The sequence below is a fragment of the Pelodiscus sinensis genome, unplaced genomic scaffold, assembly GCF_049634645.1.
Source record: "Pelodiscus sinensis isolate JC-2024 unplaced genomic scaffold, ASM4963464v1 ctg105, whole genome shotgun sequence".
NCBI classification, from domain to species: Eukaryota; Metazoa; Chordata; order Testudines; family Trionychidae; genus Pelodiscus; species Pelodiscus sinensis.
Window position 1 is genome coordinate 142,602 of NW_027465839.1, and position 20,431 is coordinate 163,032.

A 20,431-nucleotide genomic window follows, 5' to 3' on the forward strand; every position below is an offset into this window, starting at 1 on the left:
GATGAGTGGACTCGCCCTCGGTGCCTCGAGCACCAGGACCGATCTCGAGCTCGCGCCCCCACCCCGGCACTGGACCAGGGCAGCCCAGCACCGCCCGCCCCACCGGCACCCAGCCAGTGGGTGGTGACCCGGCATCGTCGGGCCCTCGGTGCCCGTGACCCCTCTCTGAGGTCATGGGGAGTTCGAGGCCCGGCGCACCGATCCTGGCGACCCAGCCCACGGCACTGGGACACCTGAGCCCGGCCCCCCCACAGCACCAGGGCAAACCGGCATCCGTGGCCCGGCCTGCGAAGGAGCCTCCGTGGCCAGAGTCCCACGATTCGTCCCTCGCAGACATGGAGTTAGTGCAGGCCAGGGCACCGGCATCTCGCTCCGGGTCTCCGCACTGCTCTGTCCCGGCACCGCGACTGCCAGGGCGGCATCTCGGGCTGGACACGTCCTGCCCCCCCCCCCCCCGCCAGCCACCGGAGCAGTGGCCCTTTTGGAGCCCGTGGGCGTATCCCCAGGCCTGGGGGGCTGCCCCCCATCACGTCCTCCCCCAACAAGGCGCTCAGGCTGTCCTCCGCGTCTGCCGCGCACTCCCGGCCCACTGCCAGCGGCTCAGGCGGCCGGCCCAGAGCCGGGGGCCCAGCTGGAGCAGGCATCAGAGCTCCGGCCCCACGGCGGGCATCCTGAGGGCAGAGGCACCGTCCCCAGCGGCTCTGCCCCTGCACAGGGGGTGGTCGAGCTGAGCAAGCCCCTCTGCAGACGCCGGCATCCATCCCGCCCATTGACAAGCAGGTGGAGCAGCAGCACGTCGGCCCCTGGGCGGGGCAGGAGGCCTCCCTTTCCACCTGCCCCCGGCCTGGGTCATGGTGCACGGGACAGGCCACTGGGGCAGCCGGCCCCCACCACGAAAACGGCAGCGAAATGCTCCCATCTCCGGCCGCCGGGGGCTGCGACGTGGGGCTGCCGGCCAGCAGGCGCCTTTAACCCTGGGCAGCTCCGGACGAGCCGGCTGAGCGCCCGCCGCGGGGATCCAAGCAGGAGCGTCGGGCTGCATCGCAGGGGGGCAGGGCCGTCTCCCGAGCAGCCTGCCAGGCGGCCCTGGACTCAGCAGACTCTGTGGCCCTCACCGTGGTGACAGGCCTGGTCGTGTGCAGGGCGCCTGGCTGCAGGAGTCGGGCGTCCCCTCTGGGGTCCAGAATACGATCCAGGACCCCCTCGAGGGCAGAGGCCTCTTCTAAGCCCCAACGGACACCAGCCTCCGGGGGCTGAAGGACTCCAAAGCAACAACCCCCCCCTCCCCTTGCATCCACCCCCCAGAGGCGATCCCTCCCTCAGGCCTCTCCTTGTCCTTCCGCCAGGGCAGGCGGCAATCCTCCGGGCCCAGGGGACGCTGCCGTAGTGATGGCAGAGGCGGGAGATGGCTCTTTGGAGCGGAGCCCCCCCCCAGCAGGGCCCAGGCAGCCCCCCCGAAGGCGCGGTTAAGGACAGCGCCCCGCTCTCCCCCGACAGGCCCTTCTCCCAGCGGCTCTTCCCCTCCCACCTGCCTGGGCTCCGGTCCCACCCGCCCGCTGGGTCCTAGCCGCAGTGAGAGGGGGAGAGCTCGTCCCTTCCTCCCCCGCCCCTCTCCAGGGACCCTCCCTCCAGCATCTCCCCGGCGGGAGGGTCGAAAGCCCCTCGGGCTGCAGGGTGGGGGAGGGACCTGCTGGCTCAGGGCGGGGTGTCTACTCCCCTTACTCCTCATCCCACAGCCCCCGGGCGGCTTGCGCCCCCTTCTCCACCTTGGGGCCTTGAGTGTCTTCCCGGCGCAGTCAGAGCTCGCGATGGTCCCCCGGCCCCTCATCCCTTCCCTGCACCCGCCAGGCTGGGACGCCGCCCTCCCTCTCAAGGGTGCTTCCGCCCCTTTCCCCATCGCCCCCGCACAGGCGCTTCCCACGGGTCAGTGTGGGCGGGATCGTTACCTGTCCGGTCTCTCCACGGCCCCAGGGGCGGTACGAGGCGTGGGGCGGGCGTGGCCCCTTTCCCGAGGAGGCGGCGGGTTCGGGTGTATCCGTGTCTGGCCAACTGGCTCGTATGGGGCCGGTCCAGGTCCCAGGTGAGTGCCCCCGTCAGCCTGACTCTGGGGGAGCCCTTCAGCCGTGGCTACACGGGACACACGGCCCGGCCTGCCAGCACGTGGGCACTGTGGTGCCGGTGCCTGTGGACGTGTTGCAATCCCTCGCCTTGTGGCTGAGTGGGGATGTGGTCAGGGCGGGCCGTGGCTCACCCCTCCCCGGCTCGCCAGCTGGTGACAGACGCCTTGGCCCCAGCCCGCCTGGGAAAGCCACGGACACTAGGCACGTGGGGCCCACGGATCTCGCTCTCCGAGTCGGTGTCAGAGAATTGAGAGTGACTCACCCAGCCTGGGGCGCGTCCCCCACACGGCTCCGCCCCGGCGCGTTGGGATCCTGGCCCACGGCGCGGGCGCAAGGTTCTGTAGGAACAGGCAGGGTGGGGCACGCGCCTGCCCCGGTGCAGAGCGGCCCCTCTTCTGTGGGTCCACTGTCCGCCGGTGGCCTCCTAGCCCCGGGGCTCAGAACAGGCGGGTGGGGCCACCTCGGCAGGCTCACGGTCCTCACCCGGCGGCTGCTTCCCCGGGGCCCAGAGCGGGTTGGCGAGGGCCACGCAGACCCGCAGGGCAGCCGCAGCCCTGTCTGTTCCACGGGGGTTTCTCCGCGTGGGCCTGTTGTCCCCCCGTGGCCAGATCTCCTCGCGGGAGCTGGGCGGGCGCTGAACCTCCGGTCCCTGCGTCTCGTGGCTGAGGGCGAGGCCGTTCCCAGGGCGGATCCGGGCGATCCCCTTGGGGGGCCGGTGGCCCTCGACCCGGCTCCTACCTGGTGACGCGGGAGCGCTGGGGGGCTGGCCGGGTGGTAAAGGCGGCCCCACCCCACTTACCTCCTTCTGCAGCTCAGGGCTGGTCCCTCCCCCAGACTGTGCCCCTAGCAGCCCTCGGGGCCTGTCGCTCTGGGGCGGGCGGAGGGGGGTCCGTTTTCCTGCCCCCACAGTGCAGCGTTTCCTCAGGGGCCGGGGCAGGGTCTGTCCCAGGTGCGGAGCCAGTGGGCCCGGGACTGGGATCTGGTGCTCTCGGCTCCCGGGTCCCCCCCTCCAGCCTTTAGCTTCGTGTTTTCTGCCCCCGCCCTGGGACGTGTCCTGCCCGGGGGCCGTTACCTCGCCCAGGCCAGTGGTGGAAGGTAGGGCCCTTATCGTGGCCCCCCCACCCCCCCGGTGTACGGTCTGTTCCCGGGTGAGGTCCGGCTGCGCCCGCCCCATGTTCCCGCCCAAGGGGGCGTCTCACTTCCACAAACTCTGAGATCTAATTCTCCTGGGGCTCGATCCCAGCCCCACCGCTTGGGGGGAGCAGGCCCTTCGCCCCCTGGGTGTGAGGCGGGCGTCAGCCTTTTGTTTGAGTGGGGTCAGGCCCTTCCGTCAGCCCCCCCTTGTCTGTCGCAGGGCCGGATGGGGTGCAGGGCCAGCTGGCGTCGGCCCCTCATCCTGGATCTCGGGCCGTGTTAAGGGGGGCTACCGGCAGACGGGGTCCCGCCCCCCCATTACAGTGCACTCCGCCAGACTGCAGGCCTCCTCCGTGCCATTTGTGGCCCAGGGGCCCGTGGTGAGAGCTGCCCCCAGCTCTTGGGCCCTTTGCAGACCCCCCCACGCTGTAGCGCCGCACGCCGGGGGATGCTGCGGTGGGTAGGGCTGGGCTCAGCTCGCAGCTCGACCGGCTCTGACCCCGCCCGGGGGGCTGGCTTGGGACCCCCCAGCAGGGACAGACCTGAGCAAGCGCTCGCTGCGGCAAACCGGTGACTGGTCTGGGGGAGGTGGCTCACGTCGCCCGCCTCCCTCCTCAGAGCGTCCCAGCGAGAAGGAACTGGGGGGGGGGGGGGTGTACGCACGGCTGTAGCCAGGGCTCCCCAGCTGGCCCGGCGGGTACCCCGAGGCAAACTCCCCAGCAACCCCTGCCCCCGACGCACCCCCCCCCCGAGTGTAATGGGCGTGAGCAACACCCCTCCAAGAACAACCCCTACGAGGTGTCACCCGTCTTCTGTTCCCGCGGGGGGGCTCCCTGGGGGCTCCTCACCTCCGCCCAAGGGGCTGCTCTCTGCATTCCTGCGGGGGCGGGAGTTGGGGGCGTCCCTGCTCCTCACGGTGCCAGCCTGGCCCAGGCAGCCCCGGTCCACGTCCCCCTGACCCTGTCCTGCCAGACCCATCGCCCTCCCGCTGGACCCGGCCTCGTTGTGGGGTTTGGGCAGGCTCTGCCCCCCGACCCGCAGCCCCTGCACCCCAGGGCGTGGCAGTGCCATGGCCCACAGAGCAGAGCTGCAGGGGCCTTGCTGGGGGGCAGGAAACCTCCCCCTGGGCCCCTTCCCTGGCCATGGGGCTGTGTCTGGGCTGCCCAAGGGCTGTCGCCCTGCTGGTCCTGGGGCGTGGGCTGCAGGTTCCCCTCCCCTCTAGGGAGGGTGCCCCGGTGGCATCTCCGCTTGCCCAGGGGGCTCTGCTGGCCCCACGGCGTGTGGGTCCCTGCAAGGGTGGGGTCAGCTTCACCCCCACGTCCGCCAGCCCCTCCCCCCAGGGGCCCTCAGCCTGGCCCAGCCCACGGGGCCCCTTGGAGCCCTGGGGACATGCTCCCTGCCCCCCTTGGCGGGTGTCTGTCCTGGTGGCTGTCACCGGGGCCAGGCGTGGCTCCGAGCTGTGGCCCTCCCATACGTGGTTTTCCTTGAGGCTCAGGTCAGAGGACGCCTGCCCAGCTGTTCTGAGCTGGTGCCACCTCCTGTGCCCAAGAGATTTTCCTCCCGGTGTTTTTCCCCGGTGCGGGGCGGGCGTTGCTCGCGCTGGCTGGCAGGGGCGCTCTGGCCGGGCACGTGGGTAGAACAGAGCCCTGCGGCCAGTCCCGCGGCTCCTGGGAGGCTGCCGGCAGCCGGGCTCTGCACCGAGGGTCTCCTGGCGGATCATGGCCTGTACCCAGGAGTGTTATGGGCTGGCCTGGGCGCCGGCCCCTCCCCTCACGGCCCCTCCACAGGGCCCAGGCCGCCTCTGCCCCAGCCATGGCCCAGGTCCCAGACACCTGCAGGGCGGCCACGCGGCCCTCACTTCCGGTCGCTGTGCACTGGTCCCCGATCGGTGGCAGGTTAAGGCTCTGCCCCGCCGCCTGGGGCTCTGCTTGGGCGTGCCCGACACGCGGTGCATGTGAGCGAGCCCTGGGGGAAACGGTGACGTCCCTCGTGGCTGCTGTTCCGCGAGACGTTGCTCACGGCCGCTCCAAACCCGCCCCCCCTTCCTCGGAGCCGTCCAGCCACAGGGAAGCAAGGGGCGGGGGTACTGATTAGCTCACGTAGTGGTGCCGCTCTGGGGGTCCCCGGCCGGCCCAACAGGCACCAAGGGGGGAGCTTCTGACAACGTGGGCCTGCAGCACGTCCCCGATATGGGCTGGCCATGAGCCGTCCCTTGAACAGCCGTTACGGAGGCACGTCACCGGTTTTCCCCGCCCCTGGCAGGCAGGGTCTGTGCTCGCTGGGATGCTCAGCCTCCTCTGGCCTGTGACGTGTCGCCTGGGGCTCTTGTGCCTGGAGTCAGGGTCCTGTGAGCCCGCCAGGCCACCTCCCGGCCTGTCCTCCCAGCCTGGCCCTGCCACCCTCTTCTCTGGCCTGGGACACGGCACCTGGGCCCCTCGTACCTTGATTCAGGCCCCATTTGACCCCTGGGGAGACGTCCCGGCATTTCCTCCAGCGAGGGGCCCGTCTTGGAGCCCTCCCCTCCTCCTGGGGGCTGGAAGGCCCCAAACCCCTGTGTCTTGGGGATCCGTCTGCACCTTCTTCCAGAGGTGCCCCTGTCTGCTCCAGGGGCCTGGGCTCAGTGCCACCCGGTCCCTTCCAGTTCTAGCCTGGTGGGTGCTGTGGGGTGGGTGTGTTCACAGCTGCGCCCTGCCGGACTCTTCTCCAGTGGTACCAGGGGTCCTGCCTGGCCCTGCCGAACCCGCCCCCCAGTCCCACCTTCCCGCCTGGGGTGGTTGGAACGGCTCTCCCTGGCTTGCTCTGCTTCCACCCTGTTGCTGCTCAGTTGGTGCTGCCGGGCAGGTGACACGTGGGATGGGGGAGCTGGGGCTCTGGGACAGGGGCTGCACGTGCAGCCCTGAAAACCAGCCAGTGCATGCGGTGAGGGGGCACCTGGAGCACACAAGCAGGGGACATGAACGTGCAGTGCAGGTCTCTGCGGGGGGCACCGGGGTTACAGGAGCAGGGGACCTTCCAGGCACACAGCTGCTCCGTGCTCAACCCCTCCCCCTCTCCCCCTGCCCCTTCTGGTGTCTGTCCCAGGCCTGCACACCCTGCAGTTCATGTACGGCTGCGAGCTCCAGGCGGACGGGCGCAAGGGGGGTTTTTGGCAGTACGGCTACGATGGAGCCGACTACATCAGCTTCGACAAGGACACCAAGACCTGGACGGCAGCAGCCCCGGGGGCTCAGAACTCCAAGGCGAAGCTGGATCCCAACACAGCTGGCAATGAGCAAAGCAAGGCCTACCTGGAGCAGATCTGCATCGAGTGGCTGCAGAAGTACCTGGAATACGGGAAGCACACGCTGCAGAGGAAAGGTGAGGGGGCCGTACCGTGCCGGGCTGTGTGTGTGTGTGGGGGGGGGGGCACTGTCAGGACCACACACCTGCCCTCCTCCCCGTGATGCCGAGTGCTGGTCCTGCCAGACGGGCTCTGCCGGGGGGGCCCAGCCTTGCTGCAGGAGACGGGCTGGGCTGCCCCCGCCCCTCCCTGCCCAGCCCCAGAGAGCGAAGCCCCTGAGGGCGTCTGCCAGCGCCCGAGTGCTGCCGTCCTGTGTCCCTCGCCCCCGGCACAGGGCAGGGATCTCCCCTCCCCAGCCCCGTGTCTCAGACTGGGCCCGGCTGCAGGGGGGCCTGCCAGCCCTGCCGATCAACTTCCCCCCCCTTCTGCCCAGCGGGGGCCCGTTCTCCGGCGCACAGACGGGGCTGGGTGGGAGCAGCAGGCGGGGGGGCCCTTGGGGAAGGGGTGAGAAGAGGCAGGAGGAGGCGAAGCAGGAACTTGGGGGCTCACAAAACACATTAAATCTAACGGGGGGTGGCTGGGTTCCTGGCCATTCAGAGCAGCTGGAGGCAGCTGCCATCGCCCAGTTTGTCTGTGGGAGCCCCCGGCCCCAGATCCCCTAACGTGCCGTCTCCCCCCCAGAGCGCCCGCGGGTGCAGCTGAGCGCCCAGCCAGCCGCCAAAGGCCTCACCACCCTCTCCTGCCGGGCGCACGGCTTCTACCCCCGCGACGTGGCCGTGGTGTGGCTGAAGAACGGGGACCCTCGGCAGCAGGATACGCTCCAAGGGGGGGTGGTGCCCAGCGGGGACGGGACCTACCAGACCCGGGCCACCATCGACATCGACCCCGATAGCGGAGACACATACACCTGCTGCGTGGAGCACCCCAGCCTGGAGAAGGATCTGCGCGTGGACTGGGGTGAGGGGGAGGAGGTTTGGGAGGGGAGGAAGATGGACACGGGGCACTAATGGGAAGTGGGGCAAAGGGTATCCGGGGGGAGGGGTTTGTGGGGCACGGCTGGGTGGGGGAGGGGGGGTTACTGATTCTGTGACAGGGAGGCTTTGGGGTCCCCCCGCTCACTGGCCCGTTCCCATTTCAGCGCCCAAGTCCAACGTGCCGCTGATTGTGGGGGTCGTTGTCGGGGTCCTGCTGCTGGTCACTGCCATTGCTGGAGCCGTCTTCTTCCTCAGTAAGTGCCGGGAAGGGCCCTGGGGAGCTGCTGGCCATGGGACGTGCCCATCCCCCTAGCTCCTGGTCTGGCACATTCCAGGACCAGCTGTGCTCCTGCCCTGTGAATCCCCCATTGGGGCTGGAACCCCTGATGGGAGCCACTGCAGGGCCAGCCCCATCTGCAGCCACAAAGCCAGTGGGTGGTTCAGACACCAGTCTCCCTCCCCCCCGGGACAGGGGTATCCTGGCTGGTGCTGGGCCGCAGACCCGGCTCAGAGCCGTCTCCTCACTGACCCCCCCCCTCTCTCCGCAGGGAGGAAGAAAGACGGCTACAAGGCAGCTGCACGTAAGTTCCGAGTCCTCCCCGTCCCTGTGCCGCTCGCTGGGGCCCCGGGACACGGCCGCTTGGGGCGGGTACTGGGCACCCCCCGTGGCACCTCGGAGGCTGAGGTGGTGCCGCTGCAGACTTGGGCAGCGACACTGACACCCGGGCTGGGCCCAGGGCTCTGGGTGGGTGGCCCATCCCCGTGGTGTCTGGGCACAAGGCAAAACACAGGCCCCTGGCTCAGTCACCGGGGTGGGAGGTCTGTGGCGGGGGGGAGGCTGGGGATCCTGCATCCGAGGCGCTGACCCAGCTCCTTCTCCCCACAGCGAATGAAGGCTCCGCCAGCTCCGGTAGGTGACGGGGGGGGGAGGGGATGCTGCTCTGGCTGAGGCCCCTGGGGGAGACACGGGCCTGTTAACACTCCCCAGGGATCCCTCTGGGGTGGGGGGGTGATGTAGTGGGGGGTGCTATCCATTCAGACAGTGACTGGTCACTAGACTTGGGCTGGGGGTGACCCCTACTGGCCTGCGTCTGTCAGCACGGCCCAGCGGGGGTGGGGGGCGCCTTGAGGACCGTCTGGTCAGGTAGACCATGGCCCAGTTGGTTCTCCCTTGATGCGTCTGAACAAAGGCAGGGGGGTGGCTGGGACAAGAGTCAGTCTGGGTTGGGAAAACGTGGAGCAAAGAGGCTGAGCAGAGCGCCGGGGGTTCAGGGACCTGTGTCCCCCTCCCCCAAGGGGTCTGAGGCTGCCTGCCCCTCACTTCAGTGTCCACAGGGAACCCAGGCTGGGCTGTACCTCGCAGAAGCAATAAACCCTCTGGCTGCGTCTAGACTGGCATGATTTAGCGTGAATACTTTTAACAGAAAAGTTTTTCCATTAAAAGTATTTGTGCAAGAGACAGTCTAGATTGGCATGTGCCTTTGCGCAAAAGCATCCGTGCCAGTGTAGACGCGCTTTTGCGCAAGAAAGCTCCAATGACCATTTTAGCCATCGGGCTTTCTTGCGCAAAAATTAAGGTGTCTGTCTACACTGGCCTCTTGCGCAAGAGGGCTTATCCCTGAGCGGGAGAGTCAAAGTATTTGCACAAGAAGCCCTGAATTCTTACATTAGATCGTGCGTGTTCTTGCACAAATTCAAGTGGCCAGTGTAGACAGGCGGCAAGTTTTTGCGGCAATGCTGCCGCTTTTGCGCAATATCTTGCCAGTCTAGACGCAGCCTCTCTGTTCTACTGGCTGGCGGAGTCACATCTGGCTGTAGATGGGGTACAGGGTTGGGGGGGATCCCTGCTGTTTTGGTGATACTGAGGGCATGGCTGCTGGGGGAATTGACCAAGAGCTAAATTATTCTGCATGGCTTTGCTGGTCAATTTCCCCATGTAGCCAAGCCCTGGGTAGGCTGAGGGCAAAGGAACTGTGGGGAATTAGGCCTGGTCTACACTGGCACCAAAACCTGCCTTTTGTTGGGGGGAAAACACCCAATTTTGGTGACAAAACACTTCCAGCCTTGCCAGAAAAGTTTATTCTCCTTTCCTTCCCCCCCCCCCCCCCCCCCCGCGCCACTTATTGTCAGCAGAACTAGTGCGGACTCTGCTGTTTTTTGTCAAGGGATCTGGCTTCCCCCAGTATCCCATGACATCTGGCCTGGTGGCTCTGCTCAGTGTTGTGTGATCTCTGCTGCCCTGCAGGTTCTGCATCAAGTGAGGGGCGGGGTGTAGGAGCCACAATCCCATTGACTTCAATGGGGTTTGGGCCCCTGAGTCCCCCGTGTGCTCAAGTGCCCAGCCAGGGGGCGGTGCAGGGGCCTTAACCCAGGGAGGAGATACCAGCCCCACGCGTAACCCCCACCTGACTGCCACCCCTCCCCCCCCAGGTGAAGTACACCCACTTGTCTGGGGCAACCTCACACCAGCCCTGGGGCCAGGTGGGGGATAGGGGCCTACGTGGGCCAGACACACTAACCCCCCTTTTCCTTCCCCCCCTAGGCAGCAACCAGGGATCTGACACCTGCGTCAAGGGTAAGTGAAAGGAGATGGGGGGGTTCAGGGAGGGCCTTGGGGGGACCCTGCCCCTCTGACCTGGCAGCCGTGGGGAGTCCCTGGTCTCTCTGATGTTGGGGTGCTGGGGAGGGGTCAGCATTTCCCTCTGCAAAGGCGGGTCCCAGGCAGGGGTGGCTCCGGGTGGGGCCTCTGCAGGGGAGGGGCCAGGAGGTATCATGGAGGCTGTGCCAGCACCTGGAGCAGGGTGGCTGCAGCTCGGGAGGCTGGAGGGGGGTGACCAGCTGCCAGGTCCGTTCCCTTTGGTATGGGCCTGGGTCGCCCCCCCCCAAGTGCCTGTGGGCTGTAAATGCACCTGACCCTGCCTCTCCCTGCAGCGTGATGGAGCCTGACAGGAGGGGAGAGACTGGAGCCGATCAGGGGATGCCGCAACTCATCAGCACCTTCTGCAGCCTGCTTAGGGCCCTCTGCCGCCATTGTACTGAGCCGGCCGCCGCGGAGACACAATGATCCCTCCTCCCTGGGGCTGCCCCCTGGCTGGGGGGTCCGGGGCGCTGCGGGTCCAATTGCTGCATTCCTGCTCTGCTCTGAACAAATTCACTGAAATCCCTGCTGATTGTTGAAATAGGAAAAAGTAGCCAGCTTGGCTGGGCTAAATCGATAGTCGAGGGCTGGGCGAGGGGCGTGGCCAACTGAGCTCTGGTCCCAGCAGCCCCGTCTGCTTCTGCAGCGATTAAGAGATCAGCCTGCTGTTTGTAATTTAACCGCGTTCCCAAGTGACTCAAATGATGCCCAAAAAGCCACCTTGGCTCGCAGAGCCAGCCCCCTGCTCTGGGGCAGGGCGTGTGTGGACAGGGCCCCTGCTCCCAGCTGCTTTGCTTCTGTGTGTGAGGGATGTACATGTTTTGGTTAAGGGTTTGAGAATTGTTTGAAATAGACTCTGTAAATCTCCTGGTGATTTTTCATGTGGACACAATAAACGTTTGGGTTTTACTCTCCCCTCCGCCCGTTTGCAGGGTTGTGTGTGGGGCCAGCCGGGGATGGGGGTTTCCTGGGGAGGGCAAGGAGGGGCCTGTGTAGATGTGTTATCCAGCTGTCACGCACACACACACACACATACCCCGCCAGCAGCTTGCCTGGTTTCGGTTCCGTGGCGCAAATACAGGGCCATAGGGGCTGCGGGGATGGGGATGGAGCTGATCTTCCCTTGGGCATGACGTCGTGGGGACAGTATTCACTCTGGTTGCTTTGTTGTGCTGTGTGTGATTCCACTGCCCTCCTGCAGTTCTGGAGTGATGCGGTCCGTGTGCCTCAGTTTCCCCAGTCTCTGCAGCACTATCTGGGCGAGACGGGAGAGGCTGGGCAGGACTCATTGGAGAAGCAGGTTCAGTCTCTCTCAGCTGTGGGGTCCCATTCCCAGTGTACCCCCGGTCCTGTGGCCGACAGACACGGGGAAGGTGTTTGTACCTGTGCCCGGGGTAAGCAGAATAACCCTTCCCTGCGTCTGTCCCTGGGGCTGCCCCAGCCCCCTTTCCGGGCCTGCTCAGAGACCACAGTCAGGTTCTGTGACGTAGTGGGGGTACCTGGCTGGTTTCTATGCTGCTGGCTCTGGGGTAACCCCCACTGGCTGCCGTGACCCAGCAAAACAGGATGAGTCACTATGCAAACCAGTGGCCAGACACCCCCCATGGAGAGGAACAAAGGAAGGGGGATGCTGCCCTGGCTGGGGGGCAGGGCTGGAGGAGGGTGAGTTAGTTTCTGTCGGGGGATCATGGGGGAAGCAGCCTCAGCAACAGGCTGGGCGGTTTAGAAGCCGAGACACCCCCCCCCATCTCAAGGGGGCTGAGGCATCCTAGGCCTGCCCTGTGACCAGATTCCATCTGTGCTGTGCTGTATCCTGGAGAAGCAATAAACTCCCTCTGTTCTACCGGCTGGGGGAGTCTGTTCAGCCACTACGGGGGTGCAGGAGGTGGGGGACCCCGACACGCCTGCCACAGGTTCATCCACCCCCGACTGAGCCAAAGAGCAACCCTGGAGCTGCAGCGTTGGGTGCACAATAAGGTGCAGGATGACCCGGAGCTGGGCTAAGCACCGTGCTGGGTGCTCTCGGAGCCAGGCTGCACCACACAGATGCCAGCCTGTTCCCCCCGCTGGGGGGTTGTGACCTGGCACCCCGACATTGTCTGAATATGCTTCATGCGCAGTGTGGCGTGAAACCTGTGACTGCAACCCTTGTGAGCCCCGGGGTTCTCACCCGCCCATAGTTCTGGTTCATGGTTTCTCGTCTCCTGTAAATAGTTCTCGGTGTAGATAAGATTGGGGGGTAGCCGAGCTGGTCTGTACCAGGAAACACTTAAACAACACAGGGTCGGGGAGCACCTTGGAGACTAACACAACATGTAGCCGGGATCGTGAGCTTCCGTGGGCACAGCCCCCTTCTTCAGATGGCATCCGAAAATGTGTCTGGCTCTAACAAAGGCCACGGACCATAGTAGAAAGTTTTGTGTTTGTATATCTACTGCCAGCCCCTTCTCACTCCTCTCGGTGGCTCTCCGTCCGGGGCCGGTCTGCGTAGGGCTGGGCTCCTGCCCCCTTCCTCTTAACGCAGAGGGGAGAACAGGCCTGGCTCTGGCCCGGGGACACTCCCTGACACTTGGCACCAGCTCTGGCCCCTCGCCCCAGATGAATTTACAGGGGCTGAATTCTGGGCCGGGATTGCTGCCTGGGCAGTGCTGTCCCATGGGGGGCGCTCTCGCTCCAGCCCTGCCCCTATAGGAGCCCCCCACCCTGGGTGTCTGGGCTGCCACAGGCAGGAGGGGGCAGGTGCCCAGGCAGCAGGTGTGAACCTCAGGCCGCGAGGGCAGAGTCAGACCAAGCCCCAAACCACAGGCCTGTCCCTGTGAAACTGGGCTGGTTGGGGGCCAAGGGGTCACACGTCTTCCCACCCCCCCCGGTGTCCATCCCCAGCCCCCCCGCCGACCCAGCCCCGGTGATTTCTCGGAAACCGAACGGGACCCAATGGAGGCCAGCGGGGGGGGGGGGGGGGGGTCTGTCCCAGCTCTGCGAGGGGCGTGAGGGGCTATCAATTAGAGCAGGGGGGCTGGAAGCCAGGGTCCCTGGGTCTGTCCTGGCTCTGGGAGGGGAGTGGAGGCTAGGGGTTAGAGCTGGGGGGCTGGGAGCCAGGGTCCCTGAGAGGGGAGTGGGAGCCAGTGGGAAGAGCAGGGGCTGGGAGCCAGGATGCCTGGCCTCTCTGGGAGGGAAGTGGGGGCTAGTAGTTAGAGCAGGGGGGGCTGGGAGCCAGGACTCCTGGGTTCCCACCTGGCACTAGGAGGGAAGTGGGGACTAGTGGTTAGAGCGAAGGGCTGGAACCCAGGACACCTGGGCTCTGTTCCCACTTCAGCACCTCCCTGATTGCCCCATCTGGGCTGGGCGCCTGCGTGTGTCCCAGCCCCTGTCCCATTGGTGTCTGAGTTCCCGTCAGGTGTTTGCTCTGAGGAGGGGCTGAAAAACCTTTGGGGTCCCCTCCTCCCCCCTGGATAAGGCCATGCCCTGGTCTCAGCTGAGTCCTGATACTGCTGAGAGACGGGCCTTCCCAGCCAGCCCCTCCCAGCCCCATGCAGGCCTGGATCTCGCACCTTCTCTTCCCGCCCCATCCTGCCCCCCCACCCCCACCCCAGCACACTCTGGTGCATGTTCCTGGCTGTCCCCAGTTTGCTTAGCTTCTTAAACACATGGAGCCGGGGCCTCTGCAGGCAGGCAACCCCCCCCCCCCCACCCTCCCCCACATGCTCACACATCTGTCCCTGTAGGGCTGGTCCCGGGGAGGCCCCAGGCCAGAGCAGCTGGGGTCACACCCCATGGGAGGGGGGCACAGACTGTGTGTGTGTGGGGGGGGGGGGGGGTTACGGCTTAATGGCCTGGTGCTCAGGACAATGAGCTGTGAATACTTTTGCTTTTCCTGTAACCTTGGACGGGCTTGGCCCTGTCGCGATGTGGCCAGGGCCGTGGATGCTGGACCCGTTGGAACGTGGCGCTTTGCCATTGCAGGGTGGGCCAAGCATTGAAGCGGAACACAGAGAATCCCCTCCCTTCCCCCCCTCTCCCCAACCTAGTGCGAAGTGGGGCGCCACAGCAAAGGGAGTTGGCCGTTGATGGCTCCCCCCAGAGCTGCCTGCTGGAAACTGAGTCAGGGGAGGAAGTGCATGTACCACGTTCAGAGCAGTGTTTCCCAACCGTCTTTTATACAGTCCCCCTTTTAAAAAAATTATAAGGTTTCCCCCCCCACCCCCAGATGTGCCTGGGCTAGAGAGTGCAAACCAGCTTGTGCCCTGTAAGTTGGGCGCTTGGGGCTTCATCACGTGTAAGGTCAGGCGAGATTCAGATGCTGCCCGGCTGATTCATAGACCTGCCCCGTCCCAGCTAGGTGTGTGTTGCTAGGGGTGGTGCACATTCACACATGCCCCAGTGCACATAAAATTATTCTGCACGTGGACAGAAAAAGTCCACACATGGGTGGAAAAGATCAGCGGGAAGTTAAGGATGTTTGTCATTAACCAAGGTTCATTTACAAAAGCTAAATACAGAGGCCGTTAACTGGGTAACTCCAGAGCAAACGCTGCCACCCGGGGCTGGGCCCTGGACCCAGCGATGCGGTTTCCAGCCACAGACGCTCCCAGACGCGCTTCGGGTTTGTCATCTTTAATTCATTGTACAAAACGCTCTGTGTGGTCAGTGAGTCCAACACGCCTGCTCCCCCTCCCCCCCCCGCACACACACACACAAAACACTGTCCCTGGAACAGCCACTGAACCAGTGGCCCATCACAACAAAATAATCAGTCCTGTAACCGCTGCGGCTGGGACACTGCCGGGGAGTGGGGGGGACGGTGCGGCCGGCTGTCCCGTTCTCAGGGCGGGGGGTTACTCGGCCAGGTCTCGCTGCACCAGCCTGTAGTAGGGCCCCCGGCGCTCCATCAGCTCGGCGTGGGTCCCCTCCTCGGCCACCGCCCCGTCCTCCAGCACCACGATCCGGTCGGCGCCCTCCACCGTCTGCATGCGGTGCGCGATCACCAGCACCGTGCGGGGCCCCCGGCACAGCACCGACTGGCGGATCTGGGGGGGGGAGGAGAGCTGGGTTAGGAGCCACCCGCACCCCACGCAGGCCAGGCCATGATCCCACCGCCCCCACCAATCACTGCTCCACGCAGGCCAGGCCGGGATCCCACCACTGACCCCGCCCCACGCAGGCCAGGCCGGGATCCCACTGCCCCCACCAATCACAGCTCCACGCAGGCCAGGCCGAGATCCCACTGCCCCCACCACTCACTGCCCCATGCAGGCCAGGCCAGGATCCCCCCGCCCCCACCACTGACCCCGCCCCACGCAGGCCAAGCCGGGATCCCACCGCCCCCACCACTCACTGCCCCATGCAGGCCGCCGGCCGGGCTTGAAGCTCACCACCCCCACCAATCAACACCCCACACAGGCCAGGCCAGGCCAGCCGGGCTGGGCCCCCACCACTCACCGCACACTCGCTCTCCACGTCCAGGGCGCTGGTGGCTTCGTCCAGGATCAGCACGGTCGGCCGGCGCACCAGAGCCCGGGCGATGGCGAGTCGCTGCTTCTGCCCCGCCGAGAGCTGCCCGCCCTTCTCCCCCACGTCTGCAGGGGCAGAGAGGAGGGGTCAGGACACCCGGGGTCGCTCCCAGCTCTGGGGGGAGAGTCGGGGCTGGTGGGTTACAGTGGGGCGGAGGGGGAGTCTGGACGCCTGGGTTCTCCCCTGGCTCTGGGAGGGAAGCGGGGGGCAGTGGTTAGAGCGGGGGGGACAGTTCCCAGAAGCCCCTGCAGGGGGCGGGGGGCTCACCCGTCTCAAAGCCGCGCTCCAGCTGGGCGATGAAGCCGGAGGCCTGGGCGGCGGCGGCGGCGGCGGCGACCTGCTCCTGCCGGCAGCCCGGCAGCCCGTAGGCGATGTTCTCCCGCACCGAGCCGGCGAACAGGACGGGCTCCTGCCCCACCAGCGCCACCTGCCGGGGGGGGAGTCAGGGGCTGAGACCGGCCCCGCTCGTCACACCCGGCACGCGGCCGCCCCTCCCCCGCCAGCCACGCCGCCCCTCCCCCACTGACAGCCCCTCCCCCGCCAGCCGTGATGCCCCTCCCCCGCTAGCCCCTCCCCCGCCAGCCACAGCTCCCCCATTGACAGCCCCTCTCCCACCAGCACCCCTCCCCCACTGACAGCCCCTCCCCCGCCAGCCGCCCCTCCCCCGCGGCCGTGCGCCTCACCTGGCGGTGCAGGTAGCGGTGCTCGTACTCCGCCAGGGGGGCCCCGTCCAGCAGGATCTGCCCGGCCTGGGGCTCGTAGAACCGCTCCAGCAGCCCCACACACGTGCTCTTCCCGCTGCCGTTCAGCCCCACCAGCGCCGTCACCTCCCCGGGGCGCAGCTCCAGCGACACGGCCTGGGGCCCGGCCAGAGCGTCAGCGCCGCCGCCGCGGGGACACCGGGTCCCCCCCGGGGGATGGGATGGGGACTGGGGGACCCCCTCCAGGGGGATGGGCTGGAGAGCGGGGAATCCCCTTCGGGGAGGATGAGCTGCTATGGGGTGGGAGGGAAGGGGACCCCAAGAAGCAGGAGCCCTGGGGCTGTGGGTGGGGGAGCTGGGAGCCAGGGGGATTCCCTCCCGGGGGTGGGCCCAGGAGCCCTTGGGCTGGGGGGGATCCCTAAGAACCGGGGGGGAGGGGATGGGCTGGGAGGATTGTGAGCCCAGGGGATTCCTCCCAGGGGAAGGCCCCACAGCCGGATCCCAGAAGCCGGGTCGTGTGCACCTTGGGGACCTAGTGGTTGAGGTGGGAGAGGTGGGGGATCAGCTGGGGGAATTCCCAGGGCCCAGAGGCAGGGGAGGGGCGGCTCACCTTGAGGACGGGGCAGTCGGGGCAGGGGGACCCCCAAGGCGGGGGAGGGGCAGCTCATCTTGAGGATGGGGCGGTCGGGGTGGGGGACCCCCGGGACCCAGGGCGGGGGAGGGGCGGCTCACCTTGAGGACGGGGCGGTCGGGGTGGGGGACCCCCGGGGCCCGGGGCGGGGGAGGGGCGGCTCACCTTGAGAACAGGGCAGGCGGGGCAGGGGGACCCCTGAGGCGGGAGAGGGGCGGCTCACCTTGAGGACAGGGCGGGCGGGGTGGGGCGGGGGGACCCCCAGGGCCCAGGGGCTGGGGAGGGGCGGCTCACCTTGAGGACGGGGCAGTCGGGGCGGGGGGACCTCCGGGGCCCAGGGCGGGGCGGAGGGACCCCCAGGGCCCACGGCAGAGGAGGGGCGGCTCACCTTGAGGGCGGGGCGGGCGGGGCGGGGGGACCCCTGGGGCGGGGGAGGGGCGGCTCACCTTGAGGACAGGGCGGGCGGGGCGGGGGCACCTCCGGGGCCCAGGGTGGGTGGGGCGGGCGGGGCGGGGGGACCCCCAGGGCCCAGGGCAGAGGAGGGGCGGCTCACCTTGAGGACGGGGTGGGCGGGGCGGGGGGACCCCTGGGGCGGGGGAGGGGCGGCTCACCTTGAGGACAGGGCGGGCGGGGTGGGGCGGGGGGACCCCCAGGGCCCAGGGGCTGGGGAGGGGCGGCTCACCTTGAGGACGGGGCGGTCGGGGCGGGGGAGGGGCGGCTCACCTTGAGGACGGGGCGGTCGGGGCGGGGGAGGGGCGGCTCACCTTGAGGACGGGGCGGTCGGGGCGGGGGAGGGGCGGCTCACCTTGAGGACGGGGCGGTCGGGACGGGGGAGGGGCGGCTCACCTTGAGGACAGGGCGGGCGGGGCGGGGGAGGGGCAGCTCACCTTGAGGACGGGGCAGTCGGGGCGGGGGGACCTCCGGGGCCCAGGGCGGGTGGGGCGGGCGGGGCGGGGGGGACCCCCAGGGCCCAGGGCAGAGGAGGGGCGGCTCACCTTGAGGACGGGGTGGTCGGGGTGGGGGAGGGGCAGCTCACCTTGAGGACGGGGCGGGCGGGGCGGGGGAGGGGCGGCTCACCTTGAGGACGGGGCGGGCGGGGTGGGAGAGGGGCAGCTCACCTTGAGGATGGGGCGGGCGGGGTGGGGGAGGGGCGGCTCACCTTGAGGACAGGGCGGGCGGGGTGGGGCGGGGGGACCCCCAGGGCCCAGGGGCTGGGGAGGGGCGGCTCACCTTGAGGACGGGGCGGTCGGGGCGGGGGAGGGGCGGCTCACCTTGAGGACGGGGTGGTCGGGGTGGGGGAGGGGCAGCTCACCTTGAGGACGGGGCGGGCGGGGTGGGGGAGGGGCGGCTCACCTTGAGGACGGGGCGGGCGGGGCGGGGGAGGGGCGGCTCACCTTGAGGACGGGGCGGTCGGGGCGGGCGGGGTAGGCGAAGGAGACGTGGCGGAAGGAGACGTGGCCCCGCAGCGAGGCCGGCGCCCGCGTCCCGTCAGTGCGCACGGCTGGCTCCCGGTCCAGGTACTCGAAGACCTTCGCCGCCGCCCCCACGTTGCTCAGCAGGTCCCCGTACATGTAGACCAGCGTCTGGGCAGGGAACAGACCCATCGCGCTGGGCAGGAGCAGGGGCGGGTGTGAGGGGTGGCCGGGTGGCGGGACGGGTGATGGGGCGGGCGGAGGAAAGCACAGGGATGGTGTGATGTCAGGGGGGGTTTGTCCCCCCTTGTGGGCCTGTGATCACTGGGGTTCCATTCACTGGTTGCCTTGTGGTGTGTGTGTGATTCCTACTGTCCTAGGCTGCCCTGCGGTGACTCTGTGTGTCTGTGCCTCAGTTTCCCCGGGCCCGGCAGCACTCTCTGGACGAGGAGGGGGGGCCGGGCAGGACTCGCTGGGGAAGGAGGTTCAGTCTCTCAGGCCTGAGGCCCAGGGGACAGCAGGTAACACTGGGGTGGGGAAGCAGAACAAAGCGGGGGTGGGGCGGCCTGGGGGCTGGGGCCAGTGGCTGGAGTGGGAGTTAGTTTTTGGCTGTCTGGGGGAGGAGGGAGCCGAGCTGGCCTGGAGGGGGGGCTGGATGGGGGCCTGGCTCTGGGCCCCCCTTTCCCCAGGCGGGGCTGGGCCAGCTGCTCCTGGTGCCTGCAACAAGAAGTCTGGGCAATGCCATGTCCCTGGGACCCAATAGCCCTTCTCTTCTACCTGCCGCCTGAGAGTCCCCTCTGGCTGGGGGAGGCGGGGGGGACAAGGTCCAGGGATGGGCACAGGAAGATGTGGGAGGGGAGGCTGTTGGAGGGTGGGGCCGGAGAGCTGGATGCACAGTGAGGGACGGGTCGAAGCGGCCCCTGGGACGGGCCCCTCACCTGCACGTAGGCCCCCACGTCCCCCTGGTAGAGGATGAAGGAGACGAGGCCGCCCTTGGTCAGCAGCCCGGCGTGGATCTGCTGGTGCCCGCAGTACAGCATCAGCACCTGCACCGCCACCTGCAGCAGCTGGGGGGAGGGGGGGTCATGGGGGGAGCAGGCAAAGCCCGAAATCAGCCTCCCTCAGCCCCACCACCAGCAACGCCTGGGTCCCTCTCACTGGCTCCCCCATGAGAGCAACCCCCTTCCTGGGGCAGTGGGGCGCCTTTCCCCCAGCTCATGCCCTGAGTGGCAGGGGGTGTTCCCTGGACACCTGTCCCCACATAATTAGCCACATCTGCCATAACCCTGGGACCGCGCTCACTGGCTCCCCCGTCCAGTCCTGCACGTCCCTCGGACGCCCAGTTCCCCTCCCCAGCTCCCCCGTCCTCTCCCAGGCCCCTGTGTCTCTCCCCTCCCACCCCCGGGGCCCTCACTGCCCCTTCCCGGACGCTGGGTCCCCGGGGCTCACCCGGCGGAAGAGCAGGTAGAGCGCCCGCTCCAGGTCGCGGCGGTTCTTCAGCCGGTGGGTGTGGGCCAGCGCCGCCTCGTAGCGCCGCGCCTCCTCCTCCTCCGTGGCGAAGCTGCGCACCGTCTCGATGGAGGCGACCGACTCGCGCACCACCTCCCCCGAGCGCGCCAGGGAGTCCTGGATGTCCCGCAGCACGGCCTGGGGGGGCAGAGGTGTCACCACCCGGAGAGCGAGCCCCAGACGGCGAGTCACACCTGGGACCCTGCCGGGGCGCTCCCAGGAGTCGCTCCAATCCCGACCCCCCAGGGGCTGGCGAACCCGCCCGTCCCTGGGCCTGAGGCTAATCCCACAACTGGGGAACCTGGCTGTGCCGTGGGGGGGGCGTCTGCTCTGTACCCCGGTGTCGCCACCCGGCTGGGCTGTGCGATTCCCACTGACTCACCCACGTGCAGATTGGCCCAGACACCCCGTCCCAGCCTGGGCAGGGAACAAGGCTCTTGCCAGGGGAGAGACAAAGGGGGGAGGGGACGGCACCTGGCTGGGGGCAGGGCCTGGGAGCTGGGGCAGTTTCTGGCTGGGAA

General features: G+C 67.9%; 2 protein-coding genes across 2 annotated transcripts in view; one reads left to right on the plus strand and one right to left on the minus strand.

Annotated features, from left to right (window-relative positions):
• The window catches only part of LOC142823566 (class I histocompatibility antigen, F10 alpha chain-like), a 30,778-nt gene extending 19,718 nt beyond the window's left edge, over positions 1 to 11,060 (plus strand). The window contains exons 3-9 of the mRNA XM_075914805.1: positions 6,336 to 6,611; positions 7,216 to 7,491; positions 7,673 to 7,762; positions 8,057 to 8,089; positions 8,395 to 8,418; positions 10,051 to 10,083; positions 10,440 to 11,060. Coding sequence (XP_075770920.1) covers positions 6,336 to 6,611; positions 7,216 to 7,491; positions 7,673 to 7,762; positions 8,057 to 8,089; positions 8,395 to 8,418; positions 10,051 to 10,083; positions 10,440 to 10,444 — 737 coding nt within the window. The 3' untranslated portion in view covers positions 10,445 to 11,060. The remainder of the gene's footprint in view (positions 1 to 6,335; positions 6,612 to 7,215; positions 7,492 to 7,672; positions 7,763 to 8,056; positions 8,090 to 8,394; positions 8,419 to 10,050; positions 10,084 to 10,439) is intronic.
• Positions 11,061 to 14,981: 3,921 nt separating this feature from the next.
• Positions 14,982 to 20,431, minus strand: part of LOC142823562 (uncharacterized) — a 28,872-nt gene continuing 23,422 nt past the window's right edge. Inside the window, exons 18-24 of the mRNA XM_075914789.1 lie at positions 19,851 to 20,048; positions 19,340 to 19,468; positions 18,384 to 18,572; positions 16,341 to 16,514; positions 15,925 to 16,084; positions 15,586 to 15,722; positions 14,982 to 15,173 (exon numbers count right to left, since the gene is read on the minus strand). Of these exons, the coding sequence (XP_075770904.1) occupies positions 14,982 to 15,173; positions 15,586 to 15,722; positions 15,925 to 16,084; positions 16,341 to 16,514; positions 18,384 to 18,572; positions 19,340 to 19,468; positions 19,851 to 20,048 (1,179 nt within the window). The remainder of the gene's footprint in view (positions 15,174 to 15,585; positions 15,723 to 15,924; positions 16,085 to 16,340; positions 16,515 to 18,383; positions 18,573 to 19,339; positions 19,469 to 19,850; positions 20,049 to 20,431) is intronic.